General features: G+C 51.7%; 14 protein-coding genes across 14 annotated transcripts; 7 read left to right on the top strand and 7 right to left on the bottom strand.

Annotated features, from left to right (window-relative positions):
- Positions 1–78: 78 nt before the first annotated feature.
- CC1G_14663 (calcineurin temperature suppressor Cts1) lies at positions 79–2,165 on the top strand (the record flags this gene model as incomplete). The annotated part of the gene is made up of 5 exons (XM_002911188.1): positions 79–132; positions 188–542; positions 594–664; positions 715–981; positions 1,035–2,165. The coding sequence occupies 5 exons, from the start codon at positions 79–81 to the stop codon at positions 2,163–2,165; spliced, it is 1,878 nt and encodes a 625-aa protein (XP_002911234.1).
- A 187-nt stretch (positions 2,166–2,352) lies between these two features.
- CC1G_14664 (hypothetical protein) lies at positions 2,353–3,010 on the bottom strand (the record flags this gene model as incomplete). The annotated part of the gene is made up of 4 exons (XM_002911189.1): positions 2,353–2,561; positions 2,619–2,659; positions 2,723–2,793; positions 2,858–3,010. 4 exons carry the CDS (start codon positions 3,008–3,010, stop codon positions 2,353–2,355), a joined length of 474 nt encoding a protein of 157 aa, XP_002911235.1.
- Positions 3,011–4,144: 1,134 nt separating this feature from the next.
- Positions 4,145–6,279, bottom strand: CC1G_01248 (peptidase; the record flags this gene model as incomplete). The annotated part of the gene is made up of 19 exons (XM_001837284.1): positions 4,145–4,250; positions 4,302–4,347; positions 4,398–4,441; positions 4,500–4,528; positions 4,580–4,637; positions 4,688–4,737; positions 4,794–4,817; positions 4,867–4,944; positions 4,999–5,102; positions 5,155–5,163; positions 5,220–5,251; positions 5,309–5,376; positions 5,424–5,507; positions 5,565–5,609; positions 5,661–5,674; positions 5,728–5,838; positions 5,895–5,941; positions 5,995–6,032; positions 6,085–6,279. The coding sequence occupies 19 exons, from the start codon at positions 6,277–6,279 to the stop codon at positions 4,145–4,147; spliced, it is 1,182 nt and encodes a 393-aa protein (XP_001837336.1).
- Positions 6,280–6,500: 221 nt separating this feature from the next.
- On the top strand, positions 6,501–7,003 carry CC1G_01249 (mitochondrial 54S ribosomal protein YmL19; the record flags this gene model as incomplete). The annotated part of the gene is made up of 2 exons (XM_001837285.1): positions 6,501–6,539; positions 6,596–7,003. 2 exons carry the CDS (start codon positions 6,501–6,503, stop codon positions 7,001–7,003), a joined length of 447 nt encoding a protein of 148 aa, XP_001837337.1.
- Positions 7,004–8,044: 1,041 nt separating this feature from the next.
- CC1G_14665 (hypothetical protein) lies at positions 8,045–9,176 on the top strand. Its single transcript, XM_002911190.1, has 6 exons — positions 8,045–8,194; positions 8,249–8,380; positions 8,441–8,488; positions 8,553–8,627; positions 8,685–8,804; positions 8,874–9,176. The coding sequence occupies exons 1-6, from the start codon at positions 8,099–8,101 to the stop codon at positions 8,946–8,948; spliced, it is 546 nt and encodes a 181-aa protein (XP_002911236.1). The 5' UTR covers positions 8,045–8,098; the 3' UTR covers positions 8,949–9,176.
- Positions 9,177–9,473: 297 nt separating this feature from the next.
- CC1G_01252 (hypothetical protein) lies at positions 9,474–10,859 on the bottom strand (the record flags this gene model as incomplete). The annotated part of the gene is made up of 5 exons (XM_001837288.2): positions 9,474–9,811; positions 10,143–10,267; positions 10,328–10,404; positions 10,460–10,642; positions 10,698–10,859. The coding sequence occupies 5 exons, from the start codon at positions 10,857–10,859 to the stop codon at positions 9,474–9,476; spliced, it is 885 nt and encodes a 294-aa protein (XP_001837340.2).
- A 91-nt stretch (positions 10,860–10,950) lies between these two features.
- Positions 10,951–12,727, bottom strand: CC1G_01253 (hypothetical protein). The gene is made up of 5 exons (XM_001837289.2): positions 12,099–12,727; positions 11,893–12,042; positions 11,662–11,842; positions 11,382–11,607; positions 10,951–11,327 (listed from the first exon to the last, which is right to left on the bottom strand). The coding sequence occupies exons 1-5, from the start codon at positions 12,623–12,625 to the stop codon at positions 11,230–11,232; spliced, it is 1,182 nt and encodes a 393-aa protein (XP_001837341.1). The 5' UTR covers positions 12,626–12,727; the 3' UTR covers positions 10,951–11,229.
- Positions 12,728–13,107: 380 nt separating this feature from the next.
- Positions 13,108–14,624, top strand: CC1G_01254 (hypothetical protein). The gene is made up of 4 exons (XM_001837290.2): positions 13,108–13,262; positions 13,319–13,395; positions 13,464–13,797; positions 13,851–14,624. The coding sequence occupies exons 1-4, from the start codon at positions 13,182–13,184 to the stop codon at positions 14,397–14,399; spliced, it is 1,041 nt and encodes a 346-aa protein (XP_001837342.1). The 5' UTR covers positions 13,108–13,181; the 3' UTR covers positions 14,400–14,624.
- A 100-nt stretch (positions 14,625–14,724) lies between these two features.
- Positions 14,725–16,251, top strand: CC1G_01255 (hypothetical protein; the record flags this gene model as incomplete). Its single annotated transcript, XM_001837291.1, has 5 exons — positions 14,725–15,205; positions 15,301–15,456; positions 15,627–15,676; positions 15,735–16,049; positions 16,114–16,251. The coding sequence occupies 5 exons, from the start codon at positions 14,725–14,727 to the stop codon at positions 16,249–16,251; spliced, it is 1,140 nt and encodes a 379-aa protein (XP_001837343.1).
- A 478-nt stretch (positions 16,252–16,729) lies between these two features.
- On the bottom strand, positions 16,730–17,597 carry CC1G_01256 (hypothetical protein; the record flags this gene model as incomplete). The annotated part of the gene is made up of 3 exons (XM_001837292.2): positions 16,730–17,197; positions 17,249–17,320; positions 17,376–17,597. 3 exons carry the CDS (start codon positions 17,595–17,597, stop codon positions 16,730–16,732), a joined length of 762 nt encoding a protein of 253 aa, XP_001837344.2.
- A 716-nt stretch (positions 17,598–18,313) lies between these two features.
- Positions 18,314–18,784, top strand: CC1G_14666 (hypothetical protein; the record flags this gene model as incomplete). The annotated part of the gene is made up of 2 exons (XM_002911191.1): positions 18,314–18,414; positions 18,604–18,784. The coding sequence occupies 2 exons, from the start codon at positions 18,314–18,316 to the stop codon at positions 18,782–18,784; spliced, it is 282 nt and encodes a 93-aa protein (XP_002911237.1).
- A 403-nt stretch (positions 18,785–19,187) lies between these two features.
- CC1G_01258 (hypothetical protein) lies at positions 19,188–20,983 on the top strand (the record flags this gene model as incomplete). The annotated part of the gene is made up of 10 exons (XM_001837294.2): positions 19,188–19,244; positions 19,296–19,393; positions 19,445–19,514; positions 19,570–19,651; positions 19,713–20,349; positions 20,405–20,479; positions 20,531–20,544; positions 20,596–20,655; positions 20,710–20,827; positions 20,881–20,983. 10 exons carry the CDS (start codon positions 19,188–19,190, stop codon positions 20,981–20,983), a joined length of 1,314 nt encoding a protein of 437 aa, XP_001837346.2.
- Positions 20,984–21,173: 190 nt separating this feature from the next.
- CC1G_01259 (mitochondrial 37S ribosomal protein MRP2) lies at positions 21,174–21,531 on the bottom strand (the record flags this gene model as incomplete). The annotated part of the gene is made up of 2 exons (XM_001837295.1): positions 21,174–21,236; positions 21,286–21,531. The coding sequence occupies 2 exons, from the start codon at positions 21,529–21,531 to the stop codon at positions 21,174–21,176; spliced, it is 309 nt and encodes a 102-aa protein (XP_001837347.1).
- Positions 21,532–22,207: 676 nt separating this feature from the next.
- CC1G_01260 (hypothetical protein) lies at positions 22,208–24,510 on the bottom strand (the record flags this gene model as incomplete). Its single annotated transcript, XM_001837296.2, has 11 exons — positions 22,208–22,282; positions 22,556–22,575; positions 22,624–22,654; positions 22,899–23,019; positions 23,125–23,159; positions 23,291–23,337; positions 23,466–23,523; positions 23,742–23,910; positions 23,966–24,031; positions 24,176–24,209; positions 24,486–24,510. The coding sequence occupies 11 exons, from the start codon at positions 24,508–24,510 to the stop codon at positions 22,208–22,210; spliced, it is 681 nt and encodes a 226-aa protein (XP_001837348.2).
- Positions 24,511–24,717: the final 207 nt, after the last annotated feature.

Raw genomic sequence — 24,717 nt, forward strand, 5'->3', positions numbered from 1 at the left:
GATGGTTCTTGTCGCCAGCACATCCTAAGACATCCGTCGCTCTTTTCAACACCGCTGCAAGCGCGTTGTGTAGGCCCAATGTCGTCGACACCAAGGGAAATCGGGACGCTCATCGTCGTGGTCCTCAAGGCAGTAGGTGAACCTGCTACTTCTCAAGCGTGAACAGAATAACCCACAGTCCAAGTAGAACCATCTGCCCAACAAAAGACATATAGGAAAGCAAGATCCGTACTGCGTGGTGACTGTGAATGGGGAGAAACGTCGAACCAAGGCAATCAAACGGGGTGGCCAGCACCCTGAGTGGGACGAGGAGATCCGGTTCACTCTCTTCGAGAACACTGACGATGTGCTGGCGAGGACTGCAAGGTCAAGAGACGACACCCCACCACCCTTGCCTCCCAAGGATACACCTTTGCCTGAGAGGATAAAGGGAGGAAAGTTCATGAAACTGGCCTGCTACGCTGATGACGCAAGGGAACCTGATTTAATTGGCGAAACCGATGTTGATTTAACCGAGGTCTTAACCAAGGGGGAAACAGACGGTAAGAGTTTTCCTTCTGTATGCTTCTTTTTCATACTTAAGTTCTTCACAGAATGGTTCAACCTTAGCAACAAAGACAAGTTTGCCGGCAAGGTCTATCTCGAGTTGACATTCTGGTCGAATGTGGGTCGACACGCACTTTTTCTACTGGATTTTTCTGAACGATTTTGCAGGAACCTCCGCCTGAGAAGAAGGCGCCTCCAAAGCCCCCCAAGGCCAACAAGCAGTATGGTGGACCAGGCTCATTCGTACCGTCAGGGGAACGTCCACCAGGTCAACACTTGGCGCGACATGCGTCGGCGAGCGCTGGGTACCCTGCCAACGGCCCACCCGACCTGTACGTCGCTCCGTATGAGCAACGCAATCCAGTGGACAAGTTGGCACAGGATTTCGGAGAGTTTGGAATAAATGGCGGACATCGTCGAAGGGAGAGTTATCCGGTAAGCGCGCTGAAGTGGGCCATGTGCTATGTGGATCTGACATTTTACGGTAGCCGCCTGTGCCAAGTGGCTTTTCACAGTATTCACAAACTAGCTACAATCACTACCCTCCAACCGAACCCACGTATACATACGATCGCGCAGCTTCTCCCAACACTCAACCGTCATCGTTCCACCCGCCGGCCAATGCATATGCCTACCAGCCTCCATATGACCCCAATGCTCCAGCACAGTATCCACCGCCTGCTCGAGGACCTAGGCATAGCGTTCCCGCTTCATCCTCTGGGTTTGTGCCATTGCCTCAACCCTCTGGTTTCGTACCCCTGCAGCCGCAAACGGGAGACCCGTATCCGCCGCCTGTTTCACACACACCGGCGCCTCTACAGTACCCCCCAGCGCCTTCGCAATTTGCAACTCCATATCCTCAAACAGCATCCCCAGTATCATATAATGCAGCACCAAATCCCCCTCCTGGCTCATATCAGCAACCGGTGCCCGCGACGCAGCCATACACTGCGTATGCAACTTATCCTTTCCCAACGTCGGGGCAGCCAAGTCAGCAGTACCAAACTTCGGAATACACACAAACGGTGCCATCTCCGGCCCAATCGCAGGTGTATCAACCTTACCCTGGTCCTCCGCCTCATGAATCCCCAGCCTCTTTGCCCCAGCCTCCGGCGACTGTCGGTGGATCACGGCCCCTACCTCCTCAACCACAGATTGTCTATGCTCAACCACCACCACCACCGCCACCGCCAACCCAGCATGTAAATAACCCTCCACCACCTCCGTCCCACATTTCTCCGCCACAGAATGGAGGATACAGCCCTCCACACCAGGGAAGCGTTTCGCCAGCTCGGGTTGGTACTCATCCTTTACCCCTCCCGCCTCCGCCTCCCCCACCGCTGTATAGCAATGATGGCTCCAACTTCGTTCCAAGCGTGTCACCATCAGGACCGCCGCTACCACCCCCACCACCTCCTGCCTCGGTAGTGCATGAAGTTCGGCAGCGGCGACTGTCCAGTCTGCCTCAACCACCTGTTATGTATCAACCACCTTACCCACCAACCAACGGTACTCAAGACAGCTACTCGTATAGCCAACCACCGCAGACCTATGCCAATCCACCAGGACCCCCACCTAAACCTCCCGCATCAGAATGGACAGGCTATGGCGGCCAGTAATCAAGAATTGTAATAAAACTAACGAACGGACTGGACGATTAGATCTTCCCCCTGTTATCCATGTTGTTATCCATTAGTCGTTGCAATTGTTGTCGCTCAAGTAACAAATTAGATCAGAATGTTATAATACTATCTTGCTGTCGTTGTCAATAGAACAGGGCCTTTGTCGGGAGAACCATGTAAGACGTCACGAAGAAGAGTCGGGCTCTGTCGATGCTGCTGACTGTTGCTCCCGAGCGGCCCTCCACTTTGCGATTTCGGTTTCTGTCCCGATGAGACCCTGCCGGGCGAGGTCCAACCGGGCAGCTCGTCGAATGAGGTTTTCTTCCCTGCGTCTAGCGTTCTCGTGTGCAAGCAAGGCAGATTCCGCCGCGAACACGAGACCAGTCACTGTGACTGCAATGGGTTTTGCGTTGGGCCAGTACCGAACCAGTCAAGGAAGCGGCAACGTACATCCGCTCACCAAGAATCCTTTGAAAGCCAGCGTTTGACGTCTGTGAAAGATTTTCCGAGGACATGAGTTTTTGGACAATGAGAGCTCAAGTATCGATATTTACCGGAAGAGAGGCCATGTATGATGGGCAATAATGGCGAGACCGACACCGATGGCGGTTCCTCTCAAAGCGCCCTTGATTTCGATTGACGTTTAAGATTTTAAAGGTGGAAAGAAATAAATTGGGAAGGTTACGAACGAAAACCGCAGCCTTCGATTGTATCTCGTATGCGAATTCGACATCTTGATTCCGTCGGATACGCGTCGAGGGGGAAGACTTGGAAGGAGTCCGGGAATGGAGAAGGTGGGAAACAAATTCCCAGGGAGCGCGGTGGTGGTCGCGTATGTCCATATTTGTCCGAGACGGGCGTTTAAATTCGGCAAGTGCGCACCAAGAAGAAAGCGATTTTATTCTGCCTCATGTGGCAAGTCTTGTTCACTGGACAGGAGCTTCTAGAATTGTACTTCACCAATTCACATCATATCACATCACTTGCCTCTCTTAGCAACCTGAAAGCCCACTCCACGTACGCTTGCGTGTCGGCGAGCGGCGGTGACATAGTTTTGCCTGCGGGTCCGTTGTTTTGACACCCAACTTGCCTGAAGGGATACTTCTCGGTTTCCTTCCCAGCGATGTGCTAATGGGAAGGGTACACCCCAGCTCGTGTCCTCTCCCTTACGCCATGATGGAGAGAGGTCATGCATCGTCAAGCCCTCCCGTCTCTCCTCATTTCGCGCGGCCAATGGCGAAGACATTGTAGTAGTAGACGAATGTTGCGGGAGGACGATCTCTAAGAATAGACTGTTGTTTCAACTCAAGCCGCTCAAGCAGCCGCAGCTTGTCAATTCAATGAAGAGTCGTGGCCAACCCTTCCCGCGAACAGGCGTTAGTCCCTGAATCTCGACCAGCACGATTGGTGTGGCGTCATAGATCCCGGGAGGCAGGTGCAAACGGTGAAGTGATGACAACAATGGGCTTAGCCCCTTTTGATACATTTGCACCATGGTACAGCGTTTTGTCCCAAGCCAGGTGGCTGGTGCATCGCCGAAAGCTTCTCCGCAGATCTCAGTACGCGATGCAGGGCCTGCACGAGGATTGACCGGTGCTCGAACATATTCATTGAACTTCGCGCCTGTATTCTCGGAATTCGGAGCTCGTGACACTAGAGGAGAACTCAGGGCGGTTGTTCGCGGCGAAGGCCCTGTAAAATTCGACTATCCCACAACCCAGGAGCTTGTACTTAGTCCTCCGGGAATGTTGCGAGATAGCGAGACTGCCCTTTCGTTCGTCACATCGCGATACACTTGGGACTTCAGTTATTCACAATTATCGATGGCAGAGGACGAATGTTCCCATGAAATTATAGTTGCATAAGCACATCTATGCTTCCTGTCACATAGAACACTGTCAAAACTCAGTCTAGGGCGGAAAACATACACGGTTGTGGATAAACAGGAGGGAGGTGGTAGGCTCCGAACAGACCGATTAGGCAGTTTCGCTCCAACCACCCAGCTCGACTGCGAATGCCACGGCCAGCTTCGAGAACTCGAGCATGTGTGTGAAACTGAACTCATCCGAGATGTCAATGCGGCTGGAACCGGAGTGAGACGTTTACTCATGCACTAAAGGCAGAACCACTCACTCGTTCACCGAATGGATGTGTTTGTTCGAGTTCTCAAAGGCGCTCTCTGGAAGAAAATGTTGAGCGGATAACTTCAGGCTGTATGCACCAACGCACCGATTGTGAAGGATGACGGGTATCCTGCTTTCGACCATGAGGCGCTAAAGCGAGACCAATCAGAAGCTGCACGAGGCTAAAGCCAAGAATATTCTTTCTTACTGGTCGCTGCATGCATAGCCGCATTTGGTCTGAAGATACGGTTTGTGAGAGTCCAAACTCAAAGCTCACCATTGACTCACCCCAACGTAAGGAATGTCGAGATAGGTATCAACGAGTTGCATATTGAACTCTGTGAGCCTGCAAAGAGGCATGTTAAATCGTGACGTCAAGGGGTCGAGGGGACGCACCCTGAATCCACGAAATCAGTGATGATTCCAACTTCTTCACGCGTCCCGCGCTGTGCACATCTTCATTAACTCCTTGATCCCGCATATCATCGTCGTTGTCGCTTACCTTGACCCAGGCAGTCATGTCGAACTAAGGCCTCGTTAGCTACAATGCTTGAACAAGTCATAACACCACTCACTTGACTCATAGCAATGACATTCTCGCCGCGCCTCTCATATTCCTGTGCAACAGCTTGGGATCCCAAAAGGCCTGCTTCCTGGGTGCAGAAGGATTAGTGATCCACTGTGTATCAAAGGCACAGGCGAAGTACCTCAGCAGAATACCAATGGAATTCGACGGCGCGAACGGGTCGGAAGTCTGCGGCAATCAGCGCCCGATACGCTTCGAGGATAGTTACTGTCCCAGAACCGTCGTCTTTGCGAGCAGATGTTAGAGAATATAGCACAATCTAAGAACTAGGGCGTACCATCGGCCCCTGTGGTCACGCATGTCGTAAGTTGGCGGCTTGGGGAAAGATAGGAGTAACCTCACCGGGTGCAGGCAGGAACGGCCACATATTGGTGCTACACTCGACAATCACATCTCAGCTGAAATCTGGATCGGGAGAAATTGTCACGAACCTATCTTGGTGCGCGCCGATGACCACAACCCCGTTTTCTGTCGCTGAAGAGCCGTTGATTCGGACGATCTAAGCAATATTGAGACAGCTTCGCATGGCAGGACGGGAAGACTAACAATACTGTTCTGGCCCCATGAATGGGGGAATTCGTTGACAGTAATCAGCTTCCGCAGCGAGCTGGACGCGTTCTCAGCAGTGATCTGTTCAAATTGGGGTATTATGATTTGAAAACGAGGGTGGCCGCGGAAAGAGGTTACCTCGGATATGGTCTTCAGCAGCCATTGTTGACTCTGCTTTCCCGTCTATGAATAATGTTAGCGGCACACACGTCGTGAAGCGACTATTCGCTTTACGTCACTGCGATAGTCTGCAAGCAGGTCAGTAAGCAGGATGCTGGGAACTGAAGAACAACATAATTACATCGTGTTCGGAAGCTTGTAAATTTCTCCAAGTTGGCCTTCGGGCCTTCTGTCGATAGTGACTTAAGGATAGGCCTGACCTTCTCGGTAGCGTTGGGTTTGGGATACGAGACTGACAGAGCATAGATCAGGTCATTGGGTCTTTGGTGGGCCGAAGAAACACTATACCTGCTGACTTGAGTTTAGGGAAAGTGCCCAAGTCTTGGGTATCTGTTCTGTAAGCGTCATCAGCGAATGTAAGCGGCGAAATTTAGGGAAATGGCCGCACATATCCAGGAAGTTGATTCCGTTGGCCTTGAGACGTATCTAGGGCGGCGTTAAGGACATACTTTGCCGTGGGAGATGGAGACAGTCACACCTTCTCCAACTCAGAGACCCACTTGGGGGATTGGCCTTCGAGTTCCACGAGCCTCATTTCGTTCAGATCCAGGGTGTAGCCGGGGTACTCCGTTGGCAAGCCAAGGACGTGTTGTTCAACATCTCCGCCGAACTGCAGAACAGGGGTAGCCAGAACCAGAGAGACCAAAGAAAGTAGAGCACCAAGAGACCGCATTGTTGTAAGAGACAAAGATTGTGGTATGAGAACAGAAAACGGCCAGCAGAACTTGCACAACAGCGACAATGATGGAGGTCGCAGGGGAACGACTGAAGCGCGGGGTAAACGCACGTGGCGTAGCTGGCCGAGCAGCACGTGACCCTTTGACGTAGCGCTTCTGAATTTTGTTCGAAGTACCTTTGACTTGAACGCGTCGGTCTAGGTCGAAGTCTCCTCAAATGTCCAAGGCCGCCCAGAAAGCCAAAGCGCAGATTGTGGTATGTTCACCTTTACCTAAAGCAGTATTCCTAACGCTTATTTGAGTTGTACGCAGCGTTTGTTAATCCCAGCTGGAAAGGCAGCTCCGACACCACCAGTTGGTCCTGCTCTGGGTGCTCGAGGTGTAAAGTCGATGGACTTTTGCAAGGAATTCAACGCGAGGACAGCAGCTATTGAACCCGGTGTTCCGATCCCCACACTCATCACTGTTCAGCCGGATCGAACCTTCAGTTTCGTCACCAAAACTCCTCCAGTCTCCTACTTCCTGAAGCAAACCACTGGAATCGAGAAGGGTCCAGCAAAACCTGGTCACGAAACGCTCGCGACTATCAGCCTTAAACATGTCTACGAAATAGCCAAGATCAAAGGCTCGGACGAGCAGATGAAGCACTTGCAATTAGAAGCTATTGCTCGTATGATTGTAGGAAGCGCCCGGAGTTTAGGAATCCAGGTTGTGCCGTGACGAATTACAGCTACTATATTGTGCGTCCACCGCCACCAAAATTCAGCATCTGTCTCCTCCGTTCCGCTTGCTTACCTTTCACTCCTAGTATTTCGCTTTCTGGTTATATTGGGCCTAATACACTTTAATGCATCACATTGTCCAGCCCTGATAAGACCGCCACTCTTCTGAATCTTCACATCGAATGTATGTTTTCTTCCGAGGCCGTAACGATAACACCTAAGTGGGGACTTGGCTTCACAGAGGAGTCGAAGCGAAATTTCATTCCGGGACAAATTAACGACTGGGCTTGGGACACTCGTCATGGATCGCACCATGGCCCCGTATTCGACGGCTGCTTCCAAACCTCGGTGCAAATGTATCCGCTCCAAGATCCATCTTAACCCGGATGTCTACGAACTCCCAACCCAGAAGTGCCATTCCTTGTCCTGGTTTGGGGGACATATTTTTCACGCTATCTTATCTCCTCTCCTTGCCCGGCAACATTCTCCCAAGGACAATGAGGACTTCTTCCCGAATCCCGGAAACACGTTGACAGCTCTCTCAACTTTCTGGCTCCCCCATGTTTCGTCCCCGACCTGCCTAAAGCGGCCAACCTCGTGTATGTCTCAAGAAAATACACCATCAGCACATCACAGGTGCGCTAACCTTCGACTGAATTCCTGCGACGTATGAATTTCCGAGTGGATGCTCCGATGAGGGATTATAGCAGTGTTGTTTCACGAAAGGGGCACGGGGGATTTGCCGAACTGCGCTCCCGTCAGAACGAGCGCTCTTTTAGTCAAGTACGACCCAAACACTTGTCCAGGGCTCGTGTTCCTCGATCGCTAGTTCCCGCTGGAGATTCGGTTACTGGCCCCACCAACGAAAATTCATTACTGAACCCTTGCAACCTTCTCAACACGTTGGATCTGGTCCACGTTCCGATCGATGCAAGGATCAACTCCCGAATGGCAACCAAGCTAGGCCACTCTACTATGTGTTCAGATTTTAGGTATATAAGAGGGATGGACGACCCCATCTGCTTCCTCAGCACCAACTGCAATCCGCACCAGATCCCCAGAACTACTACACAGTCTACAAATTTCGTTCGAGATGACTACCCCTTCTAACGACGTTCTCTCCTGGACCAACCAGGATGCCCGCGAAAGCGTTCTGTTCAATGCCTGGGGAATCCTCTACCGATTCCAGGTATGTGGTCCTCTCCTCCGCAATTCCCTTCTATGGTATACTAACCATGTTTAGACGGTTGTCAACCCCAATAACGGACAGAGCGTCACCACTCTCTGGCGCTCGATTCGTCCAAACAAAGAAGATCGGGTTGCCAAACTTGAATGGGCCGCGAATGGCGGTCTTGGTCGAATCATCATTGGAAAGGCAAGTGTCTACGACCTTGCTTTGTCTCGGGATATTGGATACTGACCTTGTCAACAACAGAACACCCTTCCAATGGCGGACCTTGTCCGACCCGACCCTCAAATCTATGTAAGGGTTCAACCATCACTTCTACCGCGAATCGCGTACTAAAACGGCACGTTCCTTTCTCCAGGGCTGCCGCATCTTCAACGGACCCGACGGCGCCACCTACCGATGGCGACCTAGCCCAAGCAACTCTGATATCCTCGTAAGCACCCACCGATACCTATCCTGCTCATCGACCGCAAGCTAACACTCTCGGTAGCTCCAAGACGCCAACGGTGTTGTCATTGCTTTCTTCCGACCGACGCGTCAAACCCGATACCAGCTCGGTGACGTCTATGGCGAACTTCACTTCATCCGGAACGCAGGCTCAGGTACTGTGGTAAGTAACCCCGTCCTCTTAATTAAATTATGAAAAGCCTTTTAAGACAATCCTCCTTCGCCCCGACAGATGCACCCGCCTATCATGGATCATGTCACTGTCACCGCTATGCTCTACCGGTTCTGTGCCCAATGGAACCTGTGAGCAAGTGAGGCTGGCCTCCTGATGATCTATCTCTCGTCGCTGCTCCCTGGTCTGCTGCATACACTATTTAACTACTAGTCACCACACGCACTGTACATTACCGCAATTTTTCTTCTCCCTCCTGCTGTACACTAGCTTTCTTCTCCTTCTCCTTCGCCTTCGACGCACGCACTTTTTTTTGGGAAACCTGTCTTTTGCTTTTAATTATAATTTGGGTTCCACAAGCAATTTCCACCGAAGCTGCGCAGGCTCTTGTGAGTCAATCGTCTTCTCCGGAGAGCGGACCAAAGGAAGTATACGATAGATGTACGATAATCCTTGCAGAGCCACGTGTGGATAGGGTCATGAAGAGAAGGCATGAAATGAACATTGAACAATTGTAAGGATAGCAGCATCTACCCACCGGACCACGATGCTAATGACGGCTGGGCATAGCGTATGTACGACAGCACACACGGGCGGCGGCATCACCCTCGTTTCCCGAACACGATGCTCATGATCACCCGACCACCTAAAGCGTGCATTCTACAGCCTCGCTTTAACCTCCCCCTCCTTGGCTGAAACCCCTTCCAGAATCTCATCCACCGTCCTCAGAACCCATTCCGCTCCTTCGTCGCTGGACAGCCATTGGTCTTCCGCGCTTTGTCCAGGTGTGTTGCGCGCTTTGAGCAGACCAAAGGTATGACTGACGAGCTGGGGTCCGACGCCACCTTCCGCTCTCAATGTAGCCATACCAACGACAGAACCCAGGGCTCGACTTAAATTGCCCTGATCAGAATCTCCCAGTCCACTTCGGTCGGCATACGACTTCGTACCGCCCGCCAAAGGCGAAAGGACAGAGCCATAACACTGGATGATGAAAGCTTAAAGATAAAAATAACAACGCCAGCCCCCAGGCAGTACAAGGGGGATGGGCGTAAACGTGGTCAGAATTAGGGTATCCGGTTGGCTGCGAAAGGAAAGAAATAATGGAACGGGGAGATTGAAGTTGTAGATGGAAATCATTGATTTCAGTCGTGGATCAGATAAATGGTTTGGTGCGGCCGTAGAAGCACGTTCCCCATCATCTGGCCCACCAGGTGTCTGGACCGAGATTTGGGAAGACCGGAACGGGAATCTGGTGCATCCCTATGCCACACTCCATTCAAATGGCGGGGATGGAGAATTGAGAAAGGAATTCAGTCGGCAACTCACCTATAAAGTCGGGGTGGTAGGATCCCAGCTTGGCATGAAGTTTGTCGGCGTGAGGGGTGTAGACAGAGTCCCAAAGCGCTCGGCCTTGGCTAAGAATAGAATCGATATTTTCCATTGATGCAGTCCTGTACGTGGCAAGGTCTTGAGTCGTGTTTTGATCGGCAAGCGCACATCATCTTCGTTACCTGCGAGAACTGGTCCTGAGCGCTTGCTTGACCTCGTCATCGAGTGCTTCATGCAGCGCAGCCAGTGATTGAATTACCTGTAATCCCAATCAGACGGTGCAAGAAGAAGTATGTATCATCGTCAGTACGCACTCGAGGGACACCGACAAAGATGACGCTCTTTAACGCAGATTCGCGCATAAGCGCCGCCTTGTTCACGGCGCTTGGAACATCGATTGTCCGAGCAGCACTTCCTTCCAGAAGGGAGTCCCTTGTGACGAAACGGTAAAGGTGGCCAACAGCTGAAGGTCGATTTACAGTGAGTAGAGAGCAAATCTACGCGCCCAACTGTGTCAAACCCTATGTCTGCATCATCATGGTTGTCACGTACAGTAAGGACGAGCCACCCGGTCTCAGCCCTGCGATGCTGCGCATCACGCAACGTCTTGCTGAAAATCGCGTTCAGCTGAGGAAGAGGAGGGCTAGGCAAAGGCTGAGGGCCTCGTAATGCCAGAAGCTGCTTGAGCGAAGGGGTCAACCGAGTGGCAGACATGGTGGTGGTCGACATTCAAGTTGCGCTTGGGTGTTGGAACGCTTCGGCACCAATGCATTACCAGACAAACTCAGGCCGAACAAGAGTCGAGATACAATGGTCATGATTCCGGAATATATGAAGCAACAAATGGATTCGCTAATCAACCAAAACCAAAATTCAAAAGACGCCCAGCATGGAGTCAATACAGAAGTATGAGTAGATCTTTTGCCAGTAAAGATATCTAAACCTCCACGCGAAGGGAATAAAGACCTCCGGTCCGTACGACTCGCATCCGGACGCCTGACGAGGATGACGGAACAACGTTGAAAAAGTTATAGGGTGTTGTAGCCGAGGGTATCGAGAAGGACTGTCAGTACAGCGAAATCGCTTAGGAGATGTAGGCCCAGCCAAGGTCGGTAGGCTGGTCATTAGCGGGGTTGTAGAGACGGTTGCCTTCGAAGACGCCGACCATGTCACGCAAGACACCTTTGAGGAGGGGTCAACGGCTGGAAACTAGGAAGGGTGAAATGAAAGACATACCGAAGGGGAAGTATTTGCCGACGAAGTGGGTGCGCTTCATCCATTCGGTCACGGTGGACATGAACTGCCAGACGCGGGCATTGTCGCACTGTTGCCCACCACCGAAGTTGTGGCAAGCGAATTCGGTGACCCAAACCTCACGTCCCCAGCGGTTGTGATAGTTGGTGACGTGGTCAATGAAGTTCTGGGAGTCGATACCATACCAGTGGGCAGCAACAGCGTCCACCTGTCCAGGAAAGTCAGCAATGCAGACAGAGAGAGATCGAGGAGGTAGACGAACAGTGCATCCTCGGTTCTGACAGGCGCTCATGAACGTGGCCAACCATTCAGTTCCAGAAGGGGCGTTAGTGGGGGCGGGGGAAACGAGCTTGTAACCTTGAGAAGAGAGTGGTTGGATGTATTGCATCCAGAGGTCGACGGCGTAATAGGGATCCAAGAAAGCTTGACCATGGTGGTCGGGTCTGGGAGGAGGTCAGTGGAAGGAGAAATGGAGATAAGGAAGGACACGTACTCGTTGAAGCCCAAGACGGTTCTGGCGTAACCGGGCTGGACAAGCCTGACAAAGTCGTTGATGTGCTTCTCACCCCAAAGCATAGGGATGAACTCGATATCAGGGCGGCTGTTCAAAACAGCAGGCTTGTGGGGACTCCAGGTATAGACGCTGCATTCCTCGAGTTAGGGGTATGATTAAAATTTGAGGGTGCAATGGAGACTTACGCGCCAACCGAGCCATGGAGGAAGTTTGCGAGTTTGCTGTCGTCGGGATTGGCCCAGGCAATACCCATCTTGCGGTTGGGGTCAGAGCCAGTTCCACCTCCACCGCCGTTGTTGCCACCGTTGTTACCGCCATTGTTGCCACCGTTGTTACCAGTGTCACCACCGCCATTGCCGTTATCAGGAGCGGGGGCAGGAGCGGGCTGTTGAGCGGGGGGCTGCTCAGCAGGAGGTTGCTCAGCAGGGGGTTGCTCAGCAGGTTGCTCGGGTTGAGGTTGGGGTTGGGGGACATCCGAGTCAGCAGGTGGGGTGTAAGCGGGAGGTGCGTCTACGTTGTCCGAGGGGCGGGCCCTGCAGCGCCTCCTGTTTGTAGGCTTTGGCTCTGACTGCCTCCTGAGGATGGCATTGTGCCTGGCATTATGTCTGACAAAATGGTGGTTCTCGGCGGAGAGCGCGGTGACTTGGGTAGGGCCGTAGGAGCAGGCGAGGACGGCGAGGGAGACGATAGCACCAAAGTTAATAAGTTTCATGGTCGTCAGTCAACGAAAGAAAAAAGAGAAATAAAGAGTGGAATAAGCCCTTTCGATGGGCGACGAGGTGGCCTGAGAGTGGTTTAAAGGGTGGGAGTGAGGACGAACCCAGAATTATGCCCTCAACCTTTTCACTTGCCCGCAATCAACTCAACCGGAAACAGCCGCCATCACTCCCGCACGGGCCATGGCAACGAACATACAACACCCCTTCATTTTCGCTGTTTTCTTTTGTTTTTCCCCAATGCCGGCTCAGCCACACCCTGAGCGCCATCTGCCCCTTGCCGCTGTCATCGCGTACATAATTTACGACGAGGGTTTCCAGACCCTGCAATGTGCACTGCCCCATCATGTTTTGAGCGCTGTGTTTTTGATCTATCAAATACCCAAATGGGTCACAGTTTTGCTGTGTTTATGATGAGTTTATGGTCTTATAAAGAGAAGCCTTTCCAGGCCCTTTTTTCTTCAACCTTCAAGTTTGACACGAAGAAACCGGTTCATCTAGTTCATCCCCCCGTTCATCCCCCCTACAAAACTCTAGTCCATTCAGTTCATCATGTCTGACGCCCAAGCCGCCCAGGTCACAGAGAACGGCGCGCCTGCTGTGGAGAAGACCCAAGAAGCTCCTGGCTTCAAGGTTCGTCACACTACCATATCCATCATCTTCTCCTTCCTCATCCCGATTACCTACAGGTATTCGCTGGAAACCTTGCTTATACCACCACAGATGAAGGGCTGAAGGCTTTCTTTGAGCCTGTCCAGGCCGATATGTACGTGGCATATATTTTGCACCGCCTCGTGTCATCACATCTGATCCTCGTGTTTCTTCCTACCCCAGCCTCTCAGCTTCAGTTATCTTGAGAGGAACACGTTCTGCAGGCTATGGATTTGTTGCTCTTGCTACTGAGGAGGCCGCTCAGAAGGCAGTCGACGCCTTGAACAAGAAGGAGCTCGACGGTCGTCAAGTCATCGTCGAGATCGCCAAACCTGCCGAACAAAAGGACAAGGAGAAGAAAGAGCGCAAGGCTAAGCGACGACCTGGCCGTCGTGGCGGCAAGGCTGTGCCTGGAGAAGTCACCGAGGCAGAGGCCAACGGCGAAGCCCCTAAGCCAGAGGCCGCTGCTTCCGCCGAGGGCGAGGACAAGCCCAAGAGGAAGAAGCGCAAATCTCCTGTAAGTTTCCCGTTTAACCATTCGTGATTCCACTCGCTAATCGGTTGATGTAGCGCAAGAAGAAGGCCGCTGCTCCTCCCCCTGAGGGCGAGGCTGGCACCGAGGGTACCCCTGCTGCTGCTGACGGTACAACTGATGCAGACGCCCCCAAGAAGGCCCCTCGTGCTCGCAAGCCCAAGGCCCCCCGTACTCCCCGGCCCGCTGGCGAGGACCCTGTTGGCGAGCCCTCCAAGACCATGCTCTTCGTCGCCAACCTTGGCTTCGCTGTTGACGACGAGGCTCTCGCTGCCTTGTTCACTGACGCCGGCATCACCGTGAACAGCGCTCGTATCGTCCGCCGCCGATGGGGTCAGCCACGAAAGAGCAAGGGTTACGGCTTCGTTGACGTCGGATCTGAGGAGAACCAGAAGAAGGCCATCGCAGCCTTGGACGGCAAGGACATCGCTGGCCGTGCCATTGCCGTCAAGGTCGCTGTCAACACCCCGGAGGAGAAGGAAGAAGAGGCCAAGCCTGCTGAGGGTACTGCTCCCGCTGCCACCCCCGCTGCTGCTGAGGCTGCCGCCCCTGCCGCTGCTGCTGCTGCTCCTGGCCCCGCTGCCTAATGATCCTTAATTTACTTACTAACGCCCTTGTTACGAGTTTTTTATTACGTCCATGACATGCTTTGCTACATATTCTCCTCCCCCTCCTCACACCGTCGTGGTGGGTACTTGTTAAGTTATGTATCTACCTTTTACTTCGTGGCCCCGGTATTCGTTACAGTTGTTATTACTTGTGGTCCATTTAGCAATGCCCATGATTGCTTTTCCGTCTCGAATGTTGCTGAGCGTGAATCTGCAAATCCCTCGAAGCTTAAGCTTAAATCCAGAAACAGCATAACAAACACCTGAAGCAACATGACGTTGTGACTTGTTTTGGACCTTGATCATGTCGAGTGACGAGGACGATTACCTCTCTGCCAAGTTTCTCACTGATATCGCACCGGATACTAAATCGACAGTCAAAACATATTCTCAGATCCGCAAAGATGCTGAAAAACGCTCTCATCTCAAGCAGGAACGCAATCGAATCAAGAGTCGTCGTGAGCGGGAGGTCGAGGCTCGAGAGGAGGGTCTCAGCAAGTCTCTCTTCGAGCGGGCCAAAGAAGAGGAAGAGGCCGGCCTTAGCAGCAACAAGGCCCTGTCCATGATGATGAAGATGGGCTTCAAACCCGGTCAATCGCTTGGTGCACGACAGAACGACGACGAGGACCAGCAACCCGAGGCAGGGGCATCCAGGGTCTCTGAACGAGGCCGCTCCAGTACTCCTCTTGCCGATTCGCCTGCCAGCGGTGAACATGAATCCACCCCAAACCCACAGCGGTCCAAACCCCATCTAACAGAACCCCTACCGGTGCTCGAGTGGAAAGGTGCGCTCCCGGCTCGGTCGTCCCTGCAACCACCACTCAACCTCATGGCCTTTTCATCCGCGTTGTGCTGTGTACCCGTTTACCTCTCCCCACAGGAAAACAGGGTATCGGCCTTGGCAAACGAGCTCGTTCTCCTGATGCTGCAGAACGATTGGCAAAGATAGCCAAGTTGGCTGAACAGGCCGATCAGCGTGACTTTAGGGAGCGAGCACGAGAGAACTACAACAATCGTCGAGCGGAAGGGAGACTAGGTGGGTGCCTTTATTTCATGTTTCATGCATTGCATTGTCAGGATCTCCCTCGACGACACACACACCACATTCACGCGTCCGATCTCGCGTCCCATCAGAATCCATATCTTCTTTGACTTTCATCTGGATGTTACTCGACTCTTAACTCGTTTCGTAAACCCGCCATGCAGGCCCTGCACAACGGACATGTGCTACCTTGGATGAACAGATGGGGAAGGAGGTTTGTCTGACCCTGACTTCTGGTGGTGTAACTATGGCTGATGATGTTACTCCAATAGTTCAACGTTTTGTGGCTCAACCCCGAAAACGAGAATACATTTCCACCCGGCCTGATTGACGCACTGGCCTTGCATAGTAACCTCATCTCCTATATCAGACCAAGTCAAGGCAGCGGAAATTCATCCGCCGCGGTCACCGACACTGAGCGCGAGGGTCTGAAAAGGCAGATGCAAGCGGACGCTCTTGTTCCTCTTCGAAACGACGAAGATGATGACGGGACCCATGATTCGAAGGCAATGAAGTCATTGGTATCCTCTGTAGATCAGTTCTCGACTGAAATACTCGAAGAAGCAACGCAGTTCTTGCGGCTACAGGTTCGCATACCGTTGTCGTCCTTTCACGGGTGTCGCTAACCCAGGTCTGGTCTTATTCATTCAGGCCCAAGACAGACTCCGTCTCGTTCTTTCGTATCTGCGCTCCAGGCACAACTACTGTTTCTGGTGCGGAATAAAGTATGAGAACGAAGATGAGATAGCGAATCAGTGCCCAGGACCGGAAGAGGATGATCATGATTGATCTAATTCACTATGCCTACTGTTACGAGGTACAGTCAAGTGACGTTGTTTTAGTGCTCGTTAGCCTACGAAGTTCCTAGAAACCAACAGTTCCAGCCAAAGGAGTGAAGGCGAAGATGTGTTTTCTAGAAACGAATGGAAAGGTGTAGGGAGCGATAACCAGCTGGTTATGCGAGAAGCAACTGTATCGTCCGAGTGTTCCAGTGAGAATCACAAATGAAACCAAATGGGGCAGCATTTGTTTGCAATCCGAATGGAGTTGTAAAAGAGTGTGGTATGCAAATAGCAAAAGGAACATGCAAGCATGAATAACGACGGTGTCCATGGGTTGATATAACAAAAGGTGAGTCCGGGGAAACAAAGAGGTTAATGAGTGAGTATGTGTTGCAAGAAAGGGGATGAATAATGTTACAAATGTGTCCTTTGTGGCCCATTCCCAATAGCAGAGGATGTCTATAGATAGATTTGTCCATCGTCCCTTAGGCAATTGCTGCCCGGCGGAGGTGCTGCTCGTTTAGTGAGCAGCGAGAGGCGTTCGAGATTCGAACCCCAGTGAAGTAAGGCAAGGAGACCGAGTGCCTTGACTCCGAAGGGAAGTCCCAGACGTATGGTTTGATCTCCCTTGGCTGTGATGAGACGAGTTCAGTGAAGGAAGTATCTGAATCGTTTGGCGTCAAAGGGAATGACTCGGAATTTGCAGAGTTGGGGAGGAGGGCGCTGGGAAGGACAGGTATCGTGAGTGGCATAGGTATGTCGGAAGCGGGATCGCTGCCAGAGTCGCGGGGGAAGCTGGGAGATGTCGGGGTAGTCGCGGGGGTCTTGCGACGGACGTAGGTTGAAATGGGCATGTTGGCCTGCAGATCGCTTTCAGAGCCGCCATAGAGGTGCAGACCAAGAGGATTGCGGTGGCGACGGGAGCGTGGAGATCGCGGACGAGCGATGAACGTCTAGTGGTACAAATCAGCATCTTGCGTGAAGGGTTAAGCGAAGGAAATTACCTCGCGCGTCGGTGAAAGATCCCCTGACGAAGCCGAGGACACTGAGGATAAGCTTCCTCGACGTCTTGTAGGCTGTTGAAACGATTAATGAGTTTAATTATGGTGGGGCCTGATATGATATGCGTACCTGGGTTGGGGAATAAGGAGAGTAGCGGGTGGTCTTCTGACGAGAAGCCATATCCCTGAGAGAAGGACTAGACTTTGCCTTGACGGGCGAAGAGGGCGTGCGGTCCGAGTCTAGTTTTGGAGAGAGAGGAGGGGAGGGTGTTGAGTCATTGTCGACAGACTGTTTCTGTTCCAAGCCCAGCGAGGCCATCAATTCTACAAAGGAAGGGAGCGAGTTTGACATCTGGAAAGGAAAGAGAGAGGAAGGAGAGTAGAACGAGACTCGGGGGTTGGAAAGAACAACCTTGAAAGGTCAGGCCATCCAAGGGAGTTGTCTATAAAACCTCGAGTTTACCTTAGAAACAACAACCCACGGTCATGTTGTCAAGACTCCGCGACTTATTATCATGAAGTTTGAGAAATGCAATCTCTCCGTCCGTTGCAAAGCGCCAGAACAGTGCATCAATGGCAGCTCGTCGGCAAGGAGACACCCACGCCCTTTCAAGCCGCTCCCTCTTTTCCGAACACAAGCCCGCTCGGCACTCCATGAAACACTTTTAGTGCGATATCACTGCCTGAAAATCTTTGTTGGCTCACCAAAAAATACAATCCTTTCACTTTCTAATCAGACCATTGCCGGAGTCAGTCCTTCAGGCACCTGAAAATTCCTATATACCCTTAGTGTCAAGGGTTGCCCTACCTACAAGCGGACCTCGTTCTTCCACCGGGTGTAGTCTCTTCTCCCCCAGCTATTCCGCATCGCCTCGCCAACATCCCCAACGTTCTGCCGTCACAAAGGAGTGCATTCTTGAGAATGATCAACTGTCGTGTCAAAGCCTCAAAGCCTGATACCGTGTTCCGGAGGAAGTAAAGATCGTGGGAAACCTACGCAGGCAACGGAACCGAGGGCGCGGGTGGACCAGAGGCGGCGTCTCTCGTTTTTTCTTCCCAACCACGACGATGAACAGGCAACAACCGACTGGAAACAACCCCAATCCCGGAGGCTCGTTCATTCCTCCTCCCAAACAGGACATGGAGTATCTCTGTGCAGGCAAGCCTTTGTGCGTAATACAAACAATTACATCTGGTTTACCCGGAAATCCTAGATTGCGGGGCAAAGAATGAGATCAAGTCGCGTGAACCCATCCGTTGCAGAGAATGCGGGCATCGTATCATGTATAAGAAGAGGACGACGCGAAGTACGTGATACTGTTTCCTGTATGTTCCCCTTTGCTTGACCTTGTCCACAGTGGTTCAATTCGAGGCCCGATGAAACCCTCTCCATTCCGGGACTCTATTCCCAACTGGCAACCGTATACTTACTATGAAAGAAAATATCTCATCGTTGGAAGCCATACATCCACACAGACCGACGCGCCGTTCGTCAATCAACCCACCATTGATACCCATCGAAACCCCGGCCTGGCTTGACAACACTTCAGGTCATGGTCTCCGGAGACATTTCTAGTATCAAGTCGTATTCTATGGAGCTTTTGGCTGCCGCACGATCAGTAGAATTCTCCACGACGTTCTCATAACCTGGTTATGCACTTGAACGGTGTGGTGTACCTTAGTTTTGGGAAGACACATCCTGAAAACTTATACATCACTTCGATCGTCTTGTTGACTGACAGATATTGTATTGAAATCCTTTCCACGATGCCCTGTTTTTTCGATGTGCAATTTTGCAAGACCAGAGTCGGACTGCCGATGTTGTCTCTTATTTACATAAATTGCCGGCCGCGGCACGACCGGTGTTCTGCGTTGTTCTGCGAGTTGCCGCCTGACCCTCGTAATCGCTCTCACCCAATCCACCACCCACTTAGCCCAAATCATGTCCGAGCAAGAACGAAAGGATCCGAGAGAACGCAGCGTCTCTGGCGACTACGAGGTCTCTTCTTTTGCTCTTTTGTTGCTTCGACGCGAGACTCACGCATCTTAGTCTGAATTTGACGGCTCACAACGAGACGATGGCAGCAATACTCAAGGTACACCGGGGGCCAATCCACCAGGCAAACCTGGACGGAAGAAGAATCCAAAGTGCGTTTCCCGACTTCTGTCTGTCTTCGACACAAATTCATCGTGCCACAGTTCTCAGGCAGCACGGAGAGACCAGAACCGCATCGCCCAGCGTGAATTCCGACTGAGGAAACAGCAACGAGTTCGTGTTTACTAGTCTAACCAGCAACGATGCGCGCACCTTACACTGTGTTCAGATACGCGACCTCGAAGCAAGGGTCGAAATACTCTCTGGTGGAAAGGAAGAGGCCATTGGAGAAATGCGTAATATTCTAAAAGGTACGTTCAATACACCTCTACCCCGCTGATTCTCTTGCCGTAACTCTGACAAATCCTTCAGACTTAATGGCTGAAAACCATAACCTTCGCCAGATGCTGCGGAGCCTTGCCACGTTTATCGGCGAGGGCATGGGTGGCGTCCTGCCCAAGTTGGGCTGGGACGAAAACGATTGGAATAATATGCTCAACAAGGGCGAGACGGATACGGCTTGGGAAGGGTACCAGCGTCGCAAAAAGCAGGCAGAACAAAATAAGGCTTCTGCTGCATCGTCTCCAATGAGCACAATGGCGAGCCAGAAGCGTCCTTCTGAAGATGCTTCCCTTGGTACTCGGCCGAAGAAAGCGCGCAGCGAGAACGAAACACCTAACGGATTCAATCTTATGGGTTCTATGGGTTCTGGCAACATGTTTCCCTCGGATTCGGATCGCAATGGAATGTTCCCTGAGTTGATGCGAGGGGGACCTAGTCAACCTATGTTCCCTCCGCCTCCTGGTCCATCGTCCTCTTCATTGCCGTATGGTGGCATGTCGAATAACCTTGACTATCCCGGCGCTTATCTTGGTTTACCCATGAATCACCAGCCCATGCCGCCCTACGAACCGACGAATGTAGCTTCCTCTCAGGCAAGGATACCGCCGCCAGAGGAAGAAGATATTGACGACGAACCGAACAAACTGGAGGCCCACAAACTCATTCAGTGCGTTTAAATTCTCTTGCTGTCCCATATCTACTTTGTACTGACGACTTGATAGGTATCATTTGGAAAACTATAAACGGAACCCTGGTTACTGCCTACCCTCATCTCTTAGGCCTACAAATGTTCAAAGGTGAGACTACCCAGTTTGTAGTCGGAAAGCCCTATTGACATCTAAAATTAGGACAATACCTCATCGTATGTGTTTAACATCTGCACCGAGTGCGACAATCATTAACGTCCTCTTAGCAAGTGTGATTGACGGTGTTATTCACCCAGAGCTTCGCGACCGTATGATCCTCCTCCGAGGTATGAATTCCGTCTGGCCCCTCATGTTCATTCGCTCAAGCGCCGGATTCTCAGAAAAATACGACTTGGTCGATTGCTTGCTTGACTTTAGGCGGAACACGACAATCCACGGTGATGACGTTCTGGCACATAGTAACTGGGAAGTCGCAGAGCCCTTCTTCAGGAAATACCCGTATGTGCTCCCTTACTCCTCAGCTCTTGTCACGCCTTAACGGTTTCCTTCAGGTTCCTCGCGGAAGCTGCTACGATCGTTATTTCGAATCGCTGGCGGAAGGAGCGAGGGGAACCGGAGCTCCGCATCACTGACTTTGCTGAACCTGCAGCCTAACAGTAAGCCCTTTCATTTCGAGTGTCGGTTTTCGCGTTTTTTTGTGGATTATAAGTTATATAAGTGTATGTGTGCATGCTATGCTACGGCCAAAGTCGAGATAGAAACGAGAGAACACTCTATGTAAATAGACTGTTTAGATAGTGGCACCGCTTAATGTAAGATATGCCTCACCGTTCACTGTAAAGTATTACCAGGAAGCCTTTTGGACACCGTTGAGCTCACCACGTAGAGCTTTAAGACGGAATTGGAACTATACAAGGCGTCAGCACTGTCCGTGTCGCCTAGATGCAACAACTCACCCGACATAGTCCAAAGTCGCTCATAACACCCCGGCCTCGTCCAGAAATGATGCATCTGTTCTTCACGGTCGTCGGGCGCGTGTACTTGTCGAACGAATTCAGTTGCAATTGGGCTTGATGCCGGACTTGCGCTGGCAAGGTTTCGTTACGGGCGACGTAGAGGTAAGCACGTCGAAGTATTTCGTTGTCCTTGACGCCCATTCGGGCCTTGATGTCCCTCACTACACGGGCGTTATACCTTGACATGGTTGGACGAGGTGGTGAACGATGACCAGAACTAATTGACGCGGAAGAGTTTTCGAGCACTCCAAATGTCGTTGGCAAACAGGCGCAAACCATTGGCCCGGCGCGAATCGGACGCAATTGGCAGCCACTCTCAATTCTTCACCGCCAACACCCAAACAACAGCGACGCTCAAACGTCGTAGATAACTTGGTCATTCGGCGGATATTCCCTGTGGGGTCATGGATATAGGACTGGTCAGTCTCTCCCCCAGATGTTTACAACGACTTGGGACTGAATGCAATGCCGAGTTACAGTTATAGAATGTCCATTTACAAGGTCCTCCGTCTTACCCAACGTCGCTCCTTCGTTTCATCGCTTTTCGGCTTCACATTTGCTGCAGCGGTCCTGACTGTCTCAGCTTCCCAACTCTTACCCTGCCCGGCTCGAGCGCACAAAGGCAGATTCGCAGACTCTGACCAACTTGACCAGCACTTTGGAGCGGGAGACGTGAAGGTTTCCAAACGCCCGAGAAGGTGGATTGAAGAAAAGCTGCCTGAGCCGCAACACTAGGTGCGTCATTTATTGGTTTAGAATCCGAAATAGAGACTGACCATGGGTTAGATTCTCGTGTTTTTGCTGTTATACAGTGTATTTACAATCATGAACTAATGCTACAATGGTTACGGATCATTGGAGTCTATTCTGAAAACCTGTTTCTGGTTCGCGATCTTGTGTTTGTGGTGCCGTTGATGATGGTGGAAGCTTGGGTCCGCTGCAGAAGGTCAATTTGAACGCTCGCTCTGGACGAATACGGCCGCCGAATAGGTTTACGCACGAAAAAGAGTTCACTTGGATCGGTAAACTCGACAAGAAGGCCAATACACTTATGGCAGTTTGGCAAATGAAGACAACTCGCAAGGCATCTGCGTACGAGTCGATTGCTGCCTTTCTCAGTGATGGCTCTAGCTCAGGTATCTTGGACGCGTTGCGTCTTGGGTTTCTCGACGTTAAAGCACCTCGACGCAGATCCACAAAGTTCGCTTACCGAATTGACTGGATTATCTGCTGCTGATGATTAACCACGCTGCCTTTGCATTGCGAAAAGGGACTTACCTCTCGTGCTCCAGGCCCTTCTATCCGCTGCCTAAGCTTATTCAGTAAGACCCCTTGCAAGACGGCTCCACTCAAGCTGACGCCAAGGACCTGACCCGTTGTCCGAAACAAATAGGTTACTTTATGTGATTGAGTGAGTCACTTGTCCGTTTGCAATGGACTCTCAAGGGCTTACTTCCTGTTGCAACAGCCTGGTCTTCTTTCAGGACCGACGTGATCATCGCCTGCATCATAAGTACCCCGTGTCATGTTGCTGGAGGCGCGTGTCGACTTACGATCAGAGTGCTCGTGATCAAGCTGGCCATTCCACAGCCGGACGGTATTAGATCTACCCAGAAATGCCACGAAGGGGTGTTCTCGCTCCATTGACTTGCAAGGAAGCTGGCAACGATGGCGCTGAACGCGGCTGTGGTGGTCAGGCCGTACAGTTTCCCAGTCCTTCGCATCAACCTGGCCCAACACTTCAGTAAGTCGGGCGTGAAGAACACCCAGGCCACGAACCAGCCAGCGAACAGACTACCGGACGGGATAGCTATCTGATGCGAAATGAACCGGTCAGATGATTGGAAAATCCACAGGGATTGGAGACTGACTGAATGGGGCAGCATGTACAATCCTTCTCCCTCCGCCGTCAGCAATGTGGCGGCTACATTTTATTGCAACGTACCGGACACTGCAGCGTTCTCCAGTCGAACGGCGGTGAAGTACTGCCAGCTGCGTGAGTGCCCTTCTTTTATGTTCAACAACTATGCTTTATATTTGTCGACTCACCAAGGGTGCGTTATACAGCTTGAATGTTGGTAGTGAATGGTCTGGAATTTCTGTTGGAAGATGACACGCACCATAGAAAATGCCGACATACTCGCAAGGAAATTGCAGATAGAAACTGCTAGCGGCGTTCTGTGGACCATCAGCCGGATGGGCATGACTGGGTACGGTGCCCAATGCTTTTCTACCAAGACAAAGGCAATGGCAGAAAAGACACTGGAAGAAAACAACGCTACTATTACAGGGCGTCCCCAGGACCAATCCTCCGTCGTTTTCAGGCTGAAGCCCAGAAGAAGACATCCGATGGCCAGAACGAGCGTCACTGAACCAAGTAAATCTATCCGACCAACCTTGGTAGCTAATGGCTGGTTTTGTAGTTCCTCAGACAGAGGGATGTTGACCTTTATCGCGACAATAGCTATCGCAAAGACGAAGAACGGTGCCTGGAGTTCGGGTTCACATGGCGGTCGCGTGGGACGAAGGATAGACGGACGAACCTGCATGTAGAATGCGACCCGCCTAGATAGCAACGGGGCGATCAGTTTCTGTTCGACAAGAAAGGCAACGAACTTACCAACCGAAGTTGTCGTTAATGTAACCACCGAAAGGTCCCCCTATTGCTGCTCCAAGTCCGTACAATCTATAAATACGTATCATGACCTGGTTATTCCCACTCGACAAGTAGACTCACACGTTGGCGATACCTTGATAAATTCCCCGTTGTTCCCTGGCTCTTTCCGTTAGGCTTCCAAGTATTTTCGGTACCTTGAGTCTCCCGACTCACAATGGAATCAAGTCCGTGACAGCAACACTGGAAACTACGGGAGTGATGTTAACCCGAGAAGAAAGACTTATTATGTTGACCCATGCAGCTACCTGTCATGACCCTGTCAGAAATCGACGACATGACCTGTTCAGTGCGTTGAAAACTTTGTGGTATTCAATATGAGCTTACCCTCCACCACCCATCCCCGCGATGGTGCGAGCGGCAATAAGGGCGGTCATTGACGTTGCCGCACCGCACAGTATGGTCCCTGACCCTACCCCAACGTCATCTGTTGGGCTGAAAACGGGACAAAGCGGATTTATCTTACCGAAAAGCGACAAGGCCACGAGCATGGCTCCCTTTCTTCCGAGGATGTCAGCCAGCCGGCCTTCGGGAAGAAGTCAACATGCGGTCGTATCTACAGGATCAATCGGGTAGAACCTACCATAGAGCGGTGTAAAGCAGCACACCGATAGTAGATACGAGGTGCCGATGTACGAAGCTCGATTTGACGCGTTGAATTCACTCCCAATGGGTGTCAGAAGGGTCGCAACGACCGT

This window comes from Coprinopsis cinerea (assembly GCF_000182895.1).
Source record: "Coprinopsis cinerea okayama7#130 chromosome 5 map unlocalized cont3.5, whole genome shotgun sequence".
NCBI lineage: Eukaryota > Fungi > Basidiomycota > Agaricomycetes > Agaricales > Psathyrellaceae > Coprinopsis > Coprinopsis cinerea.

Coding starts and splice junctions, on each gene's coding strand:
- CC1G_14665 (XM_002911190.1), top strand. CDS start 8,099: ATGACTACCCCTTCTAACGACGTTCTCTCCTGGACCAACCAGGATGCC. Junction 8,381..8,440: donor GTCGAATCATCATTGGAAAG/GCAAGTGTCTAC, acceptor TGTCAACAACAG/AACACCCTTCCAATGGCGGA. Junction 8,805..8,873: donor ACGCAGGCTCAGGTACTGTG/GTAAGTAACCCC, acceptor TCGCCCCGACAG/ATGCACCCGCCTATCATGGA.
- CC1G_01253 (XM_001837289.2), bottom strand. CDS start 12,625: ATGAAACTTATTAACTTTGGTGCTATCGTCTCCCTCGCCGTCCTCGCC. Junction 11,843..11,892: donor ACCGTCTTGGGCTTCAACGA/GTACGTGTCCTT, acceptor ACCTCCTCCCAG/ACCCGACCACCATGGTCAAG. Junction 11,608..11,661: donor GTCAGAACCGAGGATGCACT/GTTCGTCTACCT, acceptor TTTCCTGGACAG/GTGGACGCTGTTGCTGCCCA.
- CC1G_01254 (XM_001837290.2), top strand. CDS start 13,182: ATGTCTGACGCCCAAGCCGCCCAGGTCACAGAGAACGGCGCGCCTGCT. Junction 13,263..13,318: donor AAGAAGCTCCTGGCTTCAAG/GTTCGTCACACT, acceptor GATTACCTACAG/GTATTCGCTGGAAACCTTGC. Junction 13,396..13,463: donor GAGCCTGTCCAGGCCGATAT/GTACGTGGCATA, acceptor TTCCTACCCCAG/CCTCTCAGCTTCAGTTATCT.